Source organism: Mustela nigripes, chromosome 3 (genome assembly GCF_022355385.1).
Source record: "Mustela nigripes isolate SB6536 chromosome 3, MUSNIG.SB6536, whole genome shotgun sequence".
Taxonomy (NCBI): domain Eukaryota; kingdom Metazoa; phylum Chordata; class Mammalia; order Carnivora; family Mustelidae; genus Mustela; species Mustela nigripes.
In genome coordinates, this window is record NC_081559.1 from 42,547,295 (window position 1) to 42,567,240 (window position 19,946).

Sequence of the window (19,946 nt, forward strand, 5' to 3'; positions counted from 1 at the left end):
GGTGTGACATACACCAGACCCAGTGGCAGCGAAGATGGAGGCTGAAAAGGGGGTGGGTTTGGGGCATATTCTGAAGGCAAAGCCAACGGAATTTTCTGATGGACTAGAAGTTGGGCAGAGAGGAGAGGTGTCCCAGTCACAGCTAAGAGACTGGCAGGGTGGGTTCTCCATCTGCTGGGATGGGGAAGGCTGTGTGGGCGAAGCTTTGAGGGAATGAGGGTCTGGACATGTGGAGCCTAGGAAGTCGCCTGGATACCTGTATCTCCATGTCTTTTGGGGCTGAGGACTCACATTTGTGAGTCAATGAAGCCTGGATGGGATGGAAACCATGTGCCCAGATGAGATTGCCAGGGAGACAGAAGGTTTGGGAAGGCAGGCCTGGGTCCTGTGACTCCGGCTGTTGAGGTGGGATAGAACAGGGGGGCAGGGAGCCCGCTGGGGTAGCTTCTATCAGCTCTTCCTGTCCAGGATTTTTTTCCCCCTCTTGTTTCAGATGATTGCACTCTATGATGTAACCAAAGTCAGCCTCAAGATGGGGCATGTGCTGGGCAAAGCTGATGATTTCATGGAACCAGAGGAGACTACTTCAAGTTTGATGGCCTTTCCAGCGGGAAAGGGCGATGTCCTCGGCCCCCAGCTGACAGGTCCATGCCCCATGTTGGCTGCTGCTAATCATCCCTGTACCCTAATCTTTCACTATAGGTGAAAACCTCTAGTCATTGAAAATGCAGTGTCATTTCTGGGTAACCGGATCTGGTAAAAGTAGTGAAATGAGTTGTAAAGAACCTTCCATAGTAGTGTAGTCATTAACACTTACGTGCCTGGAACTTGATACCATCGTCTGTGTACTGCTTCCAACGGTCCTACAAGGTAGGTACTCTTATTTTTTGTCAGTGGTTTTCAGAGAAAACTGGGACTTGGCAAGTTTCAGGGACTTGCCCACGAAGAATCCGACCCAGAGCAACTCCAGAACCTTCGGGACCCATGTGGACTGAGCTGATGGTGACAGGAAGCAACAGTCGGTTGAGGTTCCAGTAATAAAAACGTAAAATAAAGCTTTAGACACAGTAAAGCAGCATCTGGTGGCTAGAGGCATGGCAAAGATAGTTTCCTGGAAATGAAGGAAGCCAGGCTGCTGTGCCCGTTAGCTGTGAGGCCCAGCAATGCACTCCATCATGGTAGGACCTCTTCTCTTTCCTCAGCCACACGGTGTAGCTGAACTAGGTTTATGACTTCAGTTGTTATAAAATAAGTATGGTGTGCCTCTTAGACCATTTCTAAAGTTCCTTTCAGCTTTAGAAACTCTATAATTTATTTGTGACGGAAGTGGGAAAGGAAAGGCAATGTTCGTTTCTTACAGAATCTACTCCATGATTAATGTTACTTTCTTAGAAAAATATATTTGATGTAGCCATCTGACTTTGTATGCTTTTATGGAGAAAACTTAAGGAGAAAAACACCCGTGCCTTATTATATCTTCCAGTTAGCGAATGTGAGGTACAGAACCCTTGGTAAAGTGAAGGCCTATTAAAAATTTATGCATATTGTCAAAAAGTCTTGCACAAACATGAAAATGACCAGCCCCAGAGTTTGCAGTGATTTAGAAAGCAGAACTACTAAAATGATAAATATTTCCCTTGAGGTCTGACACTGGGCTTCAGTGGGTCCCACCATTTCAGACTCCCAGGACAGAGATTTATCTGTGTTTCATCAAGTATGAAAAATATATGGATGAAGGGGCTTCCGGCCGCCCACCCCCCCAAGTCATCCAGCTACCTCCATTAATGTCAGCAGGCTCATAAATTTCTCCCGTGTTCTAAAGAAGGCAGCTTGTGCCACTGCACAGAAGCCTCCAGAAGTGTCACTTGCTGCCTATAAATTCACTTACACTCAATAAAGGCAATTGGCTGCACATGGACTTAATTACCATCGCCCTCCTTGGGAAACTGAGGGGTTCACCATTTCTCAAAGGAGAGGAGGAAAAAGGAGTGTGCAAAGCAAGGCAGTTTCATAGTGGCACATCACAGAATCTGATTTATTCATTGATGTTTCTACTTATTAGTGGGATATTATAAGCAGTTATCACTCAAGATGGAAACTTCCTTCTTGATTCGAAAGTAATACCTTTGCTCATGCTTGAATCCTATGGGAAGCTCCCTGCCCTACCCCCTGCCCATTCTTTTTTTTTTTTTTTTTAAATTTATTTATTTGTCAGAGAGAGAGAGAGAGAGAAAGCACAAGCAGGCAAAGTGGCAGGCAGAGGCAGAGAGAGAAGCAGACTCCCTGCTGAGCAAGGAGCCCGGTGCTGGACTCAATCCCAGGACCCTGAGATCACGACCTGAGCCAAAGGCAGCCGCTTAACCAACTAAGCCACCCATGCGTCCCCCTCTGTCCATTCTTATTTGAGCAAAAGAAACAATATATTAGTGATCACGTAATTTACTATTTTGATTACTCTTCAGTTGAGAAGATGACATATACAGCTTATTTTCACTTTTCTGGCTTAAATATTTTTTTGTAAAGAGAAATGGTTACCTAGGCACAAGCAAAGCACTCTAGGAAGGAAAGCCGAGATTTCCCATTCAAATAGGCAGTCACCAGTTTCTGTCCACGTACTCCTACTTCAGAACCCCAGCGTTGTTCACCCGCCAACCCTTCCTCGTTTAAGGAGTCAGGCATTCTCTTGTCTATCCCAAGACTCCAGGAAGCCTCGGAGGGTAGTTGTAGGAGCAAAAGTGTAAGTTAGCAGAACAGATGCGTATGCTCTCAACTCATTTCTTAGGTGCCACTTTTTAAAAATAAGTAATCAGTTACGGACCGCAGCAGAACAAATTCTAGAAAAGGGCAGCGTTAGGGCATGAAGGTTAATTCTGAAGATTCTCTGACCTTGCTTGGTTAAGTGGCAAATACGGATTTGTGAAGCACAAAGTCAGGATGATTTCCATCTGAAACAACACATACATGTTGACACATGTCACCATAGGACATAGAAAGTAAAAGTGAGCTAAATCAAACCAAAGGGCGCTCTATCCAAGGAACACTCAGTCTGTCCTTGGTTATGGTGAGTAAGCACTGGAAAGTGGATGGCTCCAAAGTCATCTGGCTTTCGAAGTTAGTGACCTCAGTCGGTAGACTTGCGGGCTTTTACTTTCCAGGGATAATACTGGTTTTAATTTTTTCAGTAGTGCTCTGCCCCTCCTTCAGGTGATTTCCTACATAGTTCCCTTCTCTAGACGGGGTGACCAGTGTGGCCATAATTCGGGCCCAGGGCTACTCCAAGTATAGTCCCAGGGCAGGGACTTCAACATCACCCAGAGCTCGTTAGAAACTCAAAGTCTACACCAAAAACGCAGGCAACAAAAGCAAAACTAGACAAGTGGGATTGTATTAAACTAAAAAGCTTTTGTATAGCAAAGGGAAGAGTCAACAACATGAAAATGCAACCGATAAAATGGGAGAAAATATTTGCGAGCTATATATCTGACAAAGGGTTGATATCTAAAATATATGAGGAACTCCAAAAACCCAATATAAAAAAAAAAACCTGATTAAAAAATGGGCAAAGGAACTGAAAAGACATTTCTCAAACAAGGATATACTAAGGTCCAATGTGTGTGGGGGGCACGCTAAAGTAATAGAAATATATATATGTCTCTGCCCTTAGTTCCTTGCACAGACTCCTAAAACCCTTGTCATTTCCTGAGTGATCGGAGCACCAGGACCATCCTTTTTTCTAGTAATTATTCTTTGACCCCACTTCCTCACACAGGGGCTCGTAAATCCCTGGGTGATAGGAGCATCTTTTGTTCCACTGAAACGATGTCTGGTGGGTAGCTGAATAGGGGGCTCACCCTGAGGAAGATGGAGCCATGCGAAGCTTGGAACTTTCAGTCCCACTCTCTGCTCCCCAGAAAGCAGAGAAAGGATGGAAACTGAGTTAATGATCAGTCATGCCTGCATGATGAAGTCTCCGTGAACATCCCCAAAGCATGGGGTTTGGAGATATTCCAGGTTGGTGAACACGCTTGGGGGCTGGGGGACTCCCCTTCCCCACACCTCACCCTCTGCATCTCTTCCATTCAATGGTCACCTGTCTCCTTTCATTATAGACATGCATTTCCCTGAGTTCTGTGAGCCCTTTTAGCAGATCATTGAACCCAAGGCGGGAGTCGTGGGAACCCCAACTTAGAGCTAATCAATCAGAAGTAAAGGGGACAGCCCGAGACCCGTGACAGACATCTGCAGCAGAAGCGGTCTTGTAGGACCTGGCCCTCGGTCTTGGGGGTCCGGTGTGGTCTTTGGGTTGGGTCTAAGCTATGCTGAGTTATGGGGAACCTGGCTGGTGGTGAGGAAAAGTGCTCCACGTGTGGAAAATGCACACAGCTGGTGTCACAGGTGAAGGGAATTCCTGTGAGCGTTGAATGGTGGTTGTCAGGGGAGGGGTTAGGGAGGAGCGGGGTGGCTATTAGTCAAAGGGTACAAAGTTTGGGTCTATAGACCAGCACTTCTTGTAGGTCTAGCTGTATGCTTACGGTTAACAATGCCGCATTGTATACTTAAAGGTTAGCTAAGACGGTAGATTCTATCTTAAGAGTTTTTAGTGGTGTGGGTGCATGTGCGCGGGCGCGCGCACACACACACACACACACACACACACAGTAATAAAGTAAAAAGACTAGGAGGTGATTAAAATTAAAAAAGAAAATGCAGGCTCTCAGTTCCCACCCAAGTCCTTCTGGAGATGAGGTCCAGCAACCTGTGTTCCAACAGGCTTTCCAGCTAATTCTGACGCAGCCTCCAGTATGAGCCCCACCCCCCGCCCCGCAGTCTGGCCCCATATTAGTGACAATATTTAGTTAGACATTTGGGTATTCCCTGCCCCTGAGCTCAGCTCGATTCACGTATTCCATCTGCTGAATCCCAGGCCCTGTGCTTGGCTGGGAAAGGACCAGAGCAAGACATCACTGTCCCCCCACCCCCAAAGCTTGTGGTCTCACGGAACAGACACAGAAGCATCGCAGAGTGGAGAGTGCAGTGGGAGCTGGGTCTATAAGCCGGAGTCGTCCCCAGCCCACAGAAAGGGTGTCTGTCTGCTGCATTCACAAAAGAGCCTCAGGGCCTGTCTTTTAACAGGACTTGGCACCTGGACAGAGCATGAGAGCTCGAGAGCCCCTGGCTGATTTAGCATGACGGCTGGCACAATGCACGTGATTTCACGCAGGGGGTGCATCTGTCCCCCAGGCCTCGATTGGTCGAGCCGCGCACTTAATTTCTCGTCCCACCTCTTCTTACGTCCTGTGCTCACCCGGATGTACTTTCCACCAAAACAGATGGCAGAAATGTTATTCACCTCCTGGTCTGAGCAACCTACATGTGTTCCCGTCTCCTCTCTAGACCTCAGCTGTGCTGTTTTGCTGATGATAGAATTTGAAATAAAGAGCTCCTCACTCACCTCCCTGGGTGTGACCAACCCTTTCCCTTCTATATTCCCTTCTGGAAGTTATTCCTGCTTCATGCGGGAAACTCCGGGGAGGGGTATAAAGGAAAGAACCAGCTGTGGGCCCTACTACCCAGACGGTGTCTGCCATGTACTTTCTAGTGATTTCTTCTTGACGTCTTGAAAAATCCTCAGAAGCCCCAGTTCTGAACCCTGCCCTGAAACCAGTTCTGGTTTTATAAGAAGTTTGTGTTTCTGCAAGTCTTCACACCGCCGGGTTTCAGTTCTGCAAGTAAATAACCTAGGTTTTAGCCAACTTCTTGCTTCTCTGAACCCACTCTGAAATCTCTAAGATAACTGGGGCACGGCAGGTCCCCAGAATCCCACGGTGCCTCTCCCGCCTTCTCCCTACACAGGACCATTGCCATGCTCACTGTGCAGATGTCTAGGAGGAGGGGAAAGAGAAGGAATCAGAAAGGAGAGCCCTGGGTTTCCAGGTGGTATGGAATGAGCCCCGTGGACTCCCATAACTCCTAGCTCTTCCTGCAGGATGACACTGCACGCAGGACAAGGTTTCTGCTTCTGGAAGGCTCAGAGCAAGGAAACACACTTAGGGGTGTGGGGCCATCGTGGTTTTTGAAATCCAGAGACCTGAGTGTGAATTCCAGCCCTGCCTCTCCTGAGCCACGGGCCCTGAGAGCGCCACTGGTGCAGACTTTCTAAGCCCTGGGATCCCAGAAGAGCACCCATGGGAAGCTCCTAGTGCAGTTTCTTCTGTAGGAGAGTGGAGAGCCACAGAGGCCGAGACAAATGGACCCGCGTCTGAAGGAATGAATCATGGTGGAAGCTGGTGTGGCCCCGAGGGTTTAGGACATCCAGAAGGGGACCACTAAAGACTAGATCGGGGCGAGACCCGGACAGCCCTCCACTTTCCCATGCCAACAGGGAATGGGCTTTCTGCTTCCATCCAAACCACACAACCTCAGCGAATTTCTGCTCATGGCCCGGGGCTCTGCTGGCCAGTGAGCATGGTCACCCCAGTTTTAGGATCTCCTCCAGTGTGAGTTCCTGAAGCTCAGATTGCCATAAACTGGGAGAGCAAGAGAAGAGTCTCCTTGGGTCCACACACCTTAAAGTGACAAAGCTTAACTTGCAAAACGGTGCACAAAAGGACAAATTTTACTGCATTTCAATGATATCTTAACTTTAAAAATGAAACAAGCAAACAAACAAAGCTCCTGCCGCCAAAACAAAGCATTCCAAGACCTCTTCCAGAAAGAATGCACATTTGCTGGTGATCTGTAGACATGTCACTGCTCTGCCCTGGGGATCTGAAGCACATTCCGTGCTGTCTAATTCTTGTTTGTCTGCCCTGTTATTATCCCCTCAACTTTTTTCCCTACCCCCAGCCCTGACAGTCCTGCCTCTCCCTGCTCCACCACCAGCCAGTCTCTCTTTCGGAGATTTCCAATGCAGCATTTCAAAAAGATGCTCACAGCTGGGATTATAAATTTCCCACACCTGGGAATGGAAACTGCAAATTTTGTGTCTAGAAAATGATGGCCTTTCTCAATGCTTGACATAATTATGGAGGGTGTAACACGTGACACACATATGTCTCCAAGGATTTTATATGAACTAATCGATTTTATCCTACCTGTGAGTTAGGTGTTATTAAGATTCTCTTTTTAAGATGAGGAAATGGAGGCCCAGAGAGGTTAAGTAACTGGCTCAAGGTCACACATCCCATAAGTCCCAGAGCTGGGAGTTGAAACCACGTTGCCTGGGTCCACAACCTCTACCTCCCTTGTGTGTGTTTGATTTATAAAGTATATGTTCATCATGAATATGATCACACAGTAAGATTAGAGACAGTGGCTCTGTCCATTACATTCCCAGCTATGTCCACCCCACTGACCAAAATCATCCCAAGCCTTTCCTCTTGACCATCCCTCTGGAATGTATGTTGGCTTAAAAAATGGAATAAGGCTACGTAATTTACATCTCTTGCAGATTCCTTAAGACTGTGTGAATTAAAAGGAGTTGGCTAAAATCTGAGAAGCACCACTGGGCCAATCCTAGAGCTAGCCCTCTATCTGGGGTGTTACGCTCTGTACTGAGGGGTGAGCTGCACTTTGGGCCTAGTTGCCACATATGGAGGAAGTGGCAATGCTCCGTCACAGGACAATCTGCAATTTGCAAAGACCCGAAGGCTGTGGTCAGCCCTGGTTTTCAGGTGGCCTGAGGGCCGGTTCTTCGGTGGTTGGAGCCCACAGTCCCCCTTGAGGGCTGGCTGTGAGCAGGCAGCCTCCCTGGGGTTCAGCATTCTCATAACCCTGAGACGCTGGAGGGGACTCTTCTGAGACCCTTGATGACACTTTAAAATAAAGCTTACTGAAGGATTTTGAAACATCAATGACAGTTTATGATGGATCCCAAGCCAGGAGACATAGCAATTTTAGCAAGATATTTTCTGAAGACAACTGTCCCCATGATAGTGCTCTCCAACATGGTAGTCACTTGTGACTTGTGGCTATCTCAACTTCAATCTAAATTTATTAGAATAAAATAAGATTAACCATTCAGACCCTCCCTAATTACCTTGCAAGTGTTCAAAAGCCCCATGTGGCTTAGGCTACTCTGCTGGACAAAATAGAAAGGCTGACTGGACAGCGCAGGTCTAGAGTAAAGCACTATTCTAGAACAAAGCTGTGTGGTTCTGTCCTTCATTGAGAATGCTACTGTGAAAAGGAGGAGAGTGCATATCTCAGAGCTGTTGAGCCGTGTGGTCTGCTGAATAGTGGCTCCCGGAAGCGCTGGGTCCTGACCCCTGGAGCCTGTAAATGTTCTCTTACATGGAAATAGGGTCTTTGTAAATGGGGTTAAATTCAGGATCACGAGACAGGGGGATTATCCTGGGTTATCTGGGTGGTCACTAAAAGCAATCATAGGAGTCCCCCCCAAGAGAGGAGCACAGAGAGATTAGGGACACATAGAAGAGTGGAGACTGAAGGGACGCAACCATGAGCCAAGGGATGCCAGCCGCTTCTGGAAGCTGCAAGAGGTGAGAAACAGACTCTCCCTTAGAGCTGATGGGAGAGGGTGCGGGGGTGGGGGTGGGGGAACCGCCCTTGACTACACATTTCCAACTTCCAGAACTGGGGGAAAATAAATTTCTATTGGTTTGAAACCACTAAGTTTGTGTCATTTGTTATAGGAGCAATAGCAAATTAGTGCATAGTTTAAATTAATGTGTAAAGCACTTGGAATTCCTGGGACTGAATGAACACTCAATAAATGTTAGTCTCCGTTATTTTTATTGTTATTGTTTTAGATGAATACACACCAAATGTATCCAGTCAGCAAGTGTTTCTAACTACAACGGAGGCCAGTGGTGAGTTTGGGCAGCGGGCACCCGCCTTTGAGCAGGGTCCCAGGGGTGTGAGGAGGGATGGAAGGTTGGGTGGAGGGAGCTGGTGCTTCCGATGAACAAGTGAAGCGCCCACCAGCTGAAATCATGTTTCCAAGATTGCAATATTTGACAAAAACAGCTATTCTGAATAGTTTAGCCTCTACAAAGGACCAAGAAACACAACTGCCTCATTATCCAGAAGATTCTTGGCCACTGGTGTGAATAAAGTGTGAAGTGAAGGGAAACACACCACAGGAGGAAGTGTCAGCCTGGAGCCTCCCCAGAGGGAAGGAGCCAGAAGAGTAACTCCAGGGACAGGGAGAGAGAATCAGCCACATTTTTATCATGACTGCATATTCAAGAAAATCCAAAGGAATCAACTAAAGGACTATTAGAAATAACCTGAGAGTTCACTTAGCTGATGGTGCATATATATATATATATATATATATAATATAAAAGTAAAAAAAAAAATAAGATTAGAACTCACAGCCCGGAGAACACAGTAGTATTGTAATAACGTCAGATGGGGATGGGTGGAGACAGGTGGGGACTACAGTCATGATGAGTGTTGTGTAATGTACCAACTTGTCGAGTCCCTATGTTGCACAACTGAAACTGATATGGCATTTTATGTCAACTATACCTCTATAATAAAAAATATAAGTAAAATATACAACAGATAATAACAGGAAATGATATTTGGAGAAAATCTCATTTAAAATAGGAAAATACCTATGAAATTCATAACCTCAAAGAGAAACTGATGGGGCCCAGGTGTTTCATCTGCATCATCTCATTAGCCACCCTCAGCAACCGCAGGTGGCAGGTGTGGTGACTTCCTGGTCCAGGTGGCCAGGGTGGGGCTCAGAGGCTCCCAGGGCACAGAAAGTGGGCACTGGGTTCTTAACGGCTGTGTGATTTCTCTCCTTCTGTGTCTTTCTTCCTCTCTCTTTCTAGTTTTCTTAGCGGTCAGCTAAAAAATCAAAGGCAAATGATAACTGAGAAGTCATTATTATAATAATATGTCCCAAACAGCTTTAGTATCAGTAACATAGATGACTCCACTTTAGAAAGATGACTTAAAAAGATGACTTAGAAAAATGACTCCACTTAAAAAGATGACATCACAGAGTGAAACATACAGGGCAGGGTGGTTCACAGAAGAGATGCCAGACTGACAAAACCCAAAAAAGAGTTTCACGTTCCCCAAACGCCCCTCCCCCCATAAGAAGACAGGTGTAAATGGAAAGATTACCAAGAACATTTTTCTTTTGTCAACTTGACAAAAGATTAAAAAGTAAGTAATTAATTCAGTCACTAGTAAACCCACGCTGTAGAATGCTAAGCAATCACTAAAAAACATCTTCTGGAAAATATTTTAAGGACATGGGAGAACCCAGGGTTAACTTTAGAAAAATTTTAAAAAGTCATAAAAGTGGAATGAAATACATATGTGAGAGAAAAAAGGAGGAAATTTACCAAGAACTTCTACAGTAGCAACTTCAGCATGCTGAGGTCAGGAATGATTTTAATTTTCCTCTCCATACTCTTCCCTGTTTTGTGCATTTTCTACATAAGCAAGTGCTACTTTTAATGTTGGCAAACCAGGATTCCTTTAAAGTAAATTAAAAATCGACTTACAAAACAAATCTGAGTACAATTTGGCAGCTGTAAGGACTGATTAAACAAGCTCAGCATACATATTCTAAATTGTGGGAGCCTATATTAATTGTTACTTCTGGCAACTTTTCCGAGTTGTCATCCTGTGTCCTATTGGAATTTAGCCCAAGGACTAATCATGTTTCAGGTTTCAAAAGACGGTATTTGCTTTTTATTTGTCTTTGATTTAAAAAAAACAAGGAAAAGGATTTTTATCAATCGGATAAGTGTGACCCAATTATGAAAATAAATTTGCCCTTGACCTTACATCACTTAAAAAAAGAGGAATCTTTATGTTTTTGTGAATGATGCCCAGCACGCCCGTGGGAGCTGCTCTAATCCAGCCTCCAAACCATCAGGCCAGTGGCATCAGGATGAAAAATTCTCAAGGGACCAGCCAGTGAGGGCTGGGTCTCCAGAGGAGCCCACAACTCCTGGAACAATGGAAGTTCCCCTCCTAGGACGACACCAGGGCCTGCCAAGTCCTCCATGAACCTTCTGGAACACAATTTACATTTCCTGCCAGCCTCATGTCTCCCAATTCTTTTATCAAAGGGTGATTTCCAAGAGTATTATGCAAGCATTGCATTAACCTACTTTTTGAAAATTAGGGTTTTAAAATTCTCAATATTTATTTTGAATTATCCCAAATTGATTGCTCTCTTTCTTTGCTTTTTAGTATATTTTTCATGAGGTTTTTTATCATGAAACTAATATTTGTTAAAAAATACTTCCAATAGCACAGAATATAAAATAAAAAGTAACATTACCACGCTAGTCCCTAGATGTAGCCATGCTAACAGTTTCCAGTGTTATCATTCCAGAAATTTTCCATGCATATACAAACATACACTTAATGAGTTAAATATGTGTATGAATGTATGTGTGTATGTATGTAATTTTATAGATTTCAGCTTATTTGGGATTATAATTGTACACAGTGCTTTCAACTTGGTTTTGTCGCCTAGCAGTAAATTGGACTTTAAAACATAAAGCATCATTTCATTTATAGTAGACGTATTTGTGGAGACTTATTCCCCACAGTCCTGAGAGGAGGGGAGGGAAGGTCCTGGTAACTGAGGGTACGGAGCGTGGGGCATAGCCTTCTCACTGTAAAAATGAATTTTATTATAAACCTATGTGATTTCATCAGAAGACTCCATTCTTTTGAAACTATGCCTTTCTACCTAAATGTCCATGATTGTACAAAATCGCCCCAGGTATATTTCCTCTGGACACAATCAGGTAATTGGATAAGAGTGGAATGCTGCAGAACCGTGGCTTGCATGAATAACTGCTTACTCATGGAATTCACACACTTCTCAGCACCAGGCTCATTCCCGGGGCTTGCCGTGTGACTGGGGGAGGGGCACTTGAGCGAGCAGATGGCTACTGGCCAGTAGAAACAGTCATGGCCTGGTGTACAAGTCTCAGTATCCTGTGTTTCTTAGCAACCCCATGGAGTAGGGGCGAGTCTGGTCCTCACAGCACAGATGGGGAAACTGACCCCCAGAGAAGCCACACAACTTGCCCAAGGCTACACAGCGATCTCCAGCCTCTGCTCTTAATCATTATGCAAACTTCCAGGGGCAGGAATGGTGGGCGCAGGGCTAGTCAGAACTTAAGCACGAGACAGGGAGGAATTCTGGAGGGAGACTCCTCAAGGACCCTAAAGAGTCTCAACTTGAACAAGAAGTTAGTGAGGCAGAAGGGGGTGGGAGGAAGCCAAAGAAGGTGGATGAGTGGGGACACCAACGGTGTCCTTGAGCCTCACCCTGTAGGGGTCTTGATGAAGGAGGGGGTGAATGCTGAGATCCCAGTTGAAACCCCAGAATGGCTGAAGAAGATCTAGGAATATCTGGGTCGTGCTTGTCTTCCTGGGTGTGCAACTTGCTGGACGGAGATGGTGGGGTTCTGATGGCAGTATTGGTGGATGAGGGTCTGAAGGAGCCTGTTCATGCCCTGAGGCTGTGCTCCTGGGGGATGTGGAGTTCCTGGGGGATGTGGGGTTTCTGAGGGAACTGGCATCTCAGTGAAGGTGTGTGTGCTCAGAATTAAGAGGCCAGGATTGTGGGTGCCCAGTGACTAGGGGCATGTGGCAGAAATCACAGGCTGTGGAAGGAAGCCCCCCAAGGACCAGGTGGGCCACCCTGTGTTGGACCAAATAACTAACTTCACGCCTGCATGACTGGCCAAGGCAGGGACAACAGCATGTGCTCAGACGTCATTCACTCTTGGTCCAGCCCCCAACTGGTGAAGTTAGGATTTAACCTCCCTTTGTTGTCAGATGCCATAAGGGGAAGAAAAGTGGCCCAACATTCCTGATAGGCATTTGAATGGACTCCGAATATATTCAAAATAGACAGTTCACCTGAAAGAGACTATTTCAAACCAGAAGACACTGAGTTACAATGGACAAAGCTAAGTTTTCCTTAGATTGTGAGCAGGAGAGTGGGTAGTCCAAGGACAAGGTTATCGAAGGGAAGACTGGGTTTTGACTTTTGGATAACAGAAAAACATGCTCCTTTTAAGAGCTAAAAACACAGATATCCTTGCTGATACAACGCCATTACATTTTTAACAGCTTTATTGATGTATAATTGATATATAGACACATGAAGTGTACAGATTGGTAAGTTCTGACTCCCTATACACATGAAACCACCACCAGAATGGGGAGAGGAAGGAATGTGATGGAAAAAGAAGGATGTATGTGGACATATATGCCTCCCTCTCTGTTAATAGCTTAATTCACTTTTCACTATAAGTATCTTTTTACTGAAAATGTCCCATTTTGCTATAACATATCCTTGACAAATAAGATACCAGAAGAAAAGCTCAGCAGTTTAAGCAATTTTGAATTTTAAAAAATCATCAGTATTTTAAAATTGTATTTGTACAACAAAGGACAGAACTCCCCAATTGAAAGCAATTAATTGCTATATCAAACATTCATCAAGTTTGTTATAAAACTTCAGTATTATTGGGATCCCATACAAAGTTACTACAAGAGGATTTATGATGGCTGAAATGTCTCTAAATCATTATAAAAGTAACTGATACATATTATCTATCACTGCCTAACACGTTACATCAGAACTTCATGTTGGAAACAGCAAACGTTTATGTGGTCACTGTTTCTATGGGGAGAGACCAGGTGTGGCTGTGCTGGGGGTCCCTAACTCAAGATCTCCCACCAGGCTGCAGACCAAGCATTAGCCGGGTTCCAGTCTCATCTGAAGGCTCGCCTGGGGGAGAATCTACATCCAAGGTCACCCATGGCTGTGAGCAGAAGTCTCCCAGGCTCCTAGAGTGAGGCCTTTGTTTCCTTCCCTCATGGGCCTCTCCCCTGGTCAACTCATAACTGATTTTTCTCAGAGCAGTGAGAAACAGAGCAAGAGAGAGGGCTAGAGAGGCAGGCAAGAAGGCAGTGACACTCCATCTCCATCCCTTCTGCCATTGCTTTTCCTTCAGAAGGAAAGTTTTAGGTCCAGATTCCACTCAAGGGGAGGACATTATGAGAAGCAAAGGGTGAGGTTACCAGAGGTCATCTCTTAGGCTGTTTACCATGGATATGAATATCTTGTAATGTCATTTTTTGAGACGAAGTTTGATTTTCTGCTGCAGACAGCTCAATTCTCTGGTTCTGATGAACTAACTGAAGCGAGGGTCTTAGCATCTTGGACCCAACGGGAAGCAGCACGGTGCCCATTAAAGGAAACAGATGGCCAAGTCTGTCCTCCATGACTCCCGGGACTGATCACTACAACCTCACCTCATTTTCTCCCCCTCTTGAAATAAAATAGATTTTAAAACTGCTTTAACTAGGTTTTCTACAAAGTGTTTGTTCCACTATGTAGAGACTTCCATGTTCCACAGGTGTCTGTGCTGCTGTGTGTGCTTCTCTTAAAACTAATACCTTTAAAGCATATAACATTTCAATCAAGAAGACACTTCCTGCAGGGAGGCCTGGGGCCCTGTCCCCTGAACTGCTACCCACCCACCCATCCACCCACCCATTTCAAGGAGGCGCAGGGCCTCCCTATTAGTTCACAGGTTAAGCAGCTGTCTCAGAGAATTCTGACAGAGTTGAGCTGTGATTGAGAATCTCAAGGGTCACCCAAGTAGAGAGGCTGGACAGACCCTGGAGGGCAGGACAGCAGAATCTACTTGTGTCTGGACTCCTTGACTTCCAGACAGATCTGGCCCATGAAATCCACCTGTGATGTTCAAGTCCATGTGATTATAGGAGCATTATATGGACCTTATTATTTGTTCATTTATTTAAATGAATATTTTCAATATATTTTATATTGAAAATAACATTTATATATATAAATATATATATTTCACACACACATATATATTAGGAAGAGAGAAAGAGCATATATGTGCAAGTGGGGGTGCGAGGGGTAGAGGGAGAGGAAGAAAGGGAATCTACAGCAGGCCATGCCCACTGTGAAGCCCAACACAGAGCTCAATCCCATGACCCCAACATCATGACCGTAGCTGAAATCAAGAGTCAGATGCTTAACTGACTGAGCCACCCAGGTGCCCCATTATAAGGACCTTATTTTAAAAAAGCAAGCACCAGCACTAAAAGCAATCTTATTAAAAAAATTTTTCATATGGCTTCACTTATTTGTGGAGCTAACAAATAACATGGAGGACATGGGGAGATGGAGAGGAGAAGGGAGTTGAGGGAAATTGGAAGGGGAGGTGAACCATGAAAGACTATGGACTCTGAAAAACAACCTGAGGGTTTTGAAGGCGTGGGGGGCGGGTGGGAAGTTGGGGGAACCAAGTGGTGGGTATTAGGGAGGGCACAGATTGCATGGAGCACTGGGTGTGGTGCAAAAACAATGAATACTGTTACGCTGAAAAGAAATAATAATAAAAAGATTAGCTCCTGAATTCTTAGCCTTGACATTTTACTCCTCAAAAGGAAGCCCAAAATTCCATGAATCTATATGGACGTATTTTTGTACTTGAAAACATCCCACAGCCTCAACCCCTGCAGAAGAGCCATCAGGATATATGTCTGTGTGGCTCACATTTACCTGCATTCAATGAACCAATGTCGGATCTGGTCTTGAAGGTTCTCCTTGATGTCTGGACCCTCTATTAATTTCAGGTCATTCTTGATTGTAACCAAGGCTTTCCTGTAGTTCTCCTCATGCTTTACCTGCGTCTCATTCCTCAGGGAGCTCACCTTCTCAGCCTGGATTATTGTAGCACTGACTTCGTTAAACAGAGGAGGTGGATCCTGAAAACACAAGCAAAAAGGTTTGTGATCTTAAAGGTTATTGTGCTGATGAAGGGCATCAGATGTTAACGAAGTATGTCAATATCTTTGATGCTGTCTTATCAAGGCCTATGAGAAATACATGGAACGAAAGAATCAAGTGTGGCAGGAAAATCTGAAGAAATGATTCACCACTACAGAAAGGAAAGATGGAGATCACTTTATACCATTTCCCGAATCTGGGGGGTTGAAGTTAGCTTGAAAAAGGCGTAACTAAGAAAAGAATAAGAAAATACAGTTCAAACTCCTGAAAGTGTTTCCAAATCTTCTAGGTTCATGGGAAAACAAAGCATATAGAGGAAGAAAGAACCTGAAGCAAGACTGGTGAAAAGTTTGGGTACTCTGATTTCAAGAAAAACTATCCCCAAATCGACTCGGCAAACATCTGTTCTATTGTTAAAGACCTCCCAAGTAGGAAATTCTCAGCTGACTCCAGACATTCACCCTGATATTATATCTTTTTTTTTTTTTTTTTTTACAATGTTCTACTTCAAAATCTGCTGATTAGCAAGTCAACAGAAGTCTGGCTATTAAGCACCAATCAAACGCTCAGTGCTGGTCTATGTCATCTACCATCTGAAGAGAAAATACAAAATCACTTTGAGGGGCGCCTGGCTGGCTAAGTTGGTCTAGCGTATGATTCCTGATCTCAGGGTCGTGAGTTCAAATCCCACATTGGGTGGAGGCCCTACTTAAAACAAAAAACAAAAAACAAAAAACAACAAAACAAAACAAAACCACCCTAATCATTTTGAGACATAATTCTTGTTCTCTAGAATTTCTAAAGAACTGGAGTTGGCAAGAGAAGAGTAACATAAAACATAGTGGCAAACAATGTCAGATAACCTAGACCTTCCAGCATGGGTTTGGATGTAAATTTCAAACTAAAACAGACTTGGAGAAGGAAAACAGGTACAGAACAGAGGTACCTGGTATCCTCCCTCAGCAAGATGAAGGTCTGTTTCCTTCACGGATAAAGGATTTGAACTCTGAGCAGTTCAAAGTCAGCCTGGGCCATCCAGCAAATAAAGAACATAGTCACTGCTCCCACCAGCCCATGATAGCTCATGAGAGCCAAATGACACACTTTCTGGAATATGGCAATCTGGTTGTTAAATACGGTCAGTCTAAAATGTGTAATTGTAGTAACTTCTGAAGCAAATTATAATACAAAGTTCCCAATACTCAAAACTCATTGCTTCCTAATTATTTTGCTGGGTATTACTGTATCATCTATGTTCTTGATGTTATTGATGTCCGCTGTATCTCTATGGTGAAAATACTATATAATGGTATGCCAGAATGTGTATCTTCCCAACTGCTAGTAGCTTGAATGGGCTACAATGGGAATATTTACGCCATGGAAATTAGCAAATGATATTTAAATTTAACCCTAAGTTGTTCTGATTTCTCTGTTTACTCTGTCTTTCTTGTGTTCCGTTTTCATTTTGCACATGCATTTCACCGCAGATGCAGCGGTGAACCTTCCAAGTGCTTGCCCTTCCGAGGTGTTGCCTTGGGCCCTTCCCACCTGAATGGCAGTGTGGCAGCTTCCCTGGAGGAGACTTCTAGGAAGCAGAGCCTGCAGGGACCAGTTTGTTGGACACTGTTGTTCCTTGTGGATAAGCTCTTCTCCCTTCTGCTTTATACTCGGAGTTCTGAATGTTGATTGAAATCCGACTAGCTGTGGGCAGGTCCTCACTCACCCTAGTCTCCCTTTGGTGGGTCCACTCAATACAGAAAATGATGTCTTCAATTCTGAAAATGTCTTTTCTGTTATGCCCCCCCCATTTCTCTCTCTGCAACAAATATTAGCTAAAATGGCAGGCCACCGGATTAATCTCCCCGCAGCTGACTTTCCTCATCTATGATCCTTCTCCCCTTGATCTATTGCACTATGTTATAGGAGGTTCTTGAACTTTATCTTCCAGAACTCATTTGGTTTTCAGTGATGTCCATTTGTTATTTGCATTTATTTAACATTTTAGGAGGGGTTATTGTTTTGCCTTTGGGGGCATGTTTTTTATTTTCCCAGAATTCTTTCTTATTTTATTTTTGTTCTCTTCTTGTTTTTAGTAGTCATTTTGTTTGGGGAATTTTTTTTTTTTTTTTTTTTTTAAGAGGCAACTTACTCTCAAATACACTGGTGAATAATTTTTTCCAAATTCTCCCCTCCCCCTCAAAATTCTGGAGGGCTTAAAAAACAGATTCTGAGTTTCATCCTGGCAGTGAGGAAGCAGGAAGAAACTAGTAGTTTTGGAAAAATCCTTCAGGTGATTCTGGTAATTATCCAGGGTAGGGTTTAGTAACTTGTAGCCCATAGGTCACACCTGACCCACATGCATGTTTTTGTAAATAAAGTTATATTGGATCATGGCCAAGCCGATTCATTTGCATACTGTCTGTGACTGCTTTCACACTCCAAGGACAATGTTGAATAGTTGTGGCAGAGATTGACAACTAAGGAGAAGGGGGAGAGGGAGAAGGGGAGTGGGGAGGGGAGCCGGAGAGGGAGAGCAGAGAGGAGGAGGAGACAGAGGAGGAGGGGCTGTTTCACAGAAAAATCACAGAAGATGCAGGAATCCCTCGCTTCTGAGTGCACACTCACTCTATGGAAGTAATCCTTCAATCTTTACAATAATCCGGCCAGGCAGGCATTTGTAGAAGACAAAGAAATTAACCAGAAAGGCTAATTAGCCTTTCCAAATTCACACAGCTGGAAAATGGAAGAGGCAGGAAACAACCCCAGCTTTATCTGACTCAAAGCCAGGCTGCTCCGGGGTTGGGACAACAGCCTGGGTGCGAGCTGGGGCTCAGGTGATTCTATAAAATCACCCAATTTTACAATTTTGGGTGATTTTGCAAAAGGCATCGACACTGGTGAGGCTCAGTTTCCTCCTCTTTAATGGGTACAGCAGCAGACTGTGAAGACTGAGGGGAACCCTCTTTGTGAGGTCCTGCTACAGAGCCTGTCACTGAGTGACCCTTCTGTGCATTTCCTGCTCTTATGACGACTGTCACCACAATGTCAGCTGCACCAACGTCTAAGCATGTAAACCCAGGAGTGCTAAGAGTGACTATTCAAGGAAAATTTCAGGGATAAGAGAAGAACTTTAAAGTTCATCTCAAACGCTCTGAAACAAATCCAAGACAAAATTCAAGTATAGGACAAAATTTTGCCTCATTTACAAAGGATATTAACAAAATCATACATTTAAACCAATTAGCAGGAAAAGAGATATTCTTAAAGACTCAATTGACACCATAAACTAAAATAAATTCAAAATGAATGAAATGGGTAATTCCAACAAGTATGCATGTACAGCCCCACACCCCCACACAATCTCTAAGAGCTACCTATAACCCTCTGGGAGTGATTTCTCAACTAGAAACTGCAATCGAGATGCCATTAGAACATAGCACCCACTTAACAACATGAAGTCTGTGAAAAAGATGAAAAAATTATATATGCATTAGAAAGTCTAAAGAACTAATCCAGTTGCCTGAGTTTAGTATAATGAAAATATACAACTTTTATGGCAGAAAAAAAAATGCTAAAGCCGCTTCAGAAGTGAATCTAGAATGAAAATAACAGGATGACTTTAAAGAACAACGTTCACAACAAGTGATCTAAATTCCCTCTCTACGCAGTTGCTCAAGGCATGACTGTATTATATATCTTGTGCCAAAATAGAAATTTCCTTTATTTAATCATTTAAAAAAGTACCTAATTCTGATATCTTTCAGGTGATTTTTTTTTTTTATTCCTAGTGTTTACATTTTAACTGTATGAAGTGGGAGTTTGTAATCACGGAGGAATTTTTATCTGATCTCTGCAATAACTATTTTAAAGTTCATTGTTTTCATGAAGATGTTAAAATGGCTCTCTACTACAAATGACCCAAATCTCTTTGTCTGTGATGAATGTGCAAAATTGTTTTGGAATCTTGCATTAATGTTCTGATTCTCTACTCTATTAATCAATCATATGGTATTGCTTTACCCCTAACGGCATTGTTTTTATGGTAATTTACAGCAGATTTCTTTCATAGATGGACACGTACAAACTACATTGTAGCCGGTCTTTCTCCCTTTTGTCCCCTGAAAATGAAGCAATGTGTAGGTGACCC

General features: G+C 44.0%; 1 protein-coding gene across 1 annotated transcript in view; it reads right to left on the reverse strand.

The window, feature by feature from the left end:
• Positions 1-19,946, reverse strand: part of IQCA1 (IQ motif containing with AAA domain 1) — a 142,891-nt gene that overhangs the window by 92,946 nt on the left and 29,999 nt on the right. Inside the window, exon 6 of the mRNA XM_059393777.1 lies at positions 15,572-15,777. Coding sequence (XP_059249760.1) covers positions 15,572-15,777 — 206 coding nt within the window. The remainder of the gene's footprint in view (positions 1-15,571; positions 15,778-19,946) is intronic.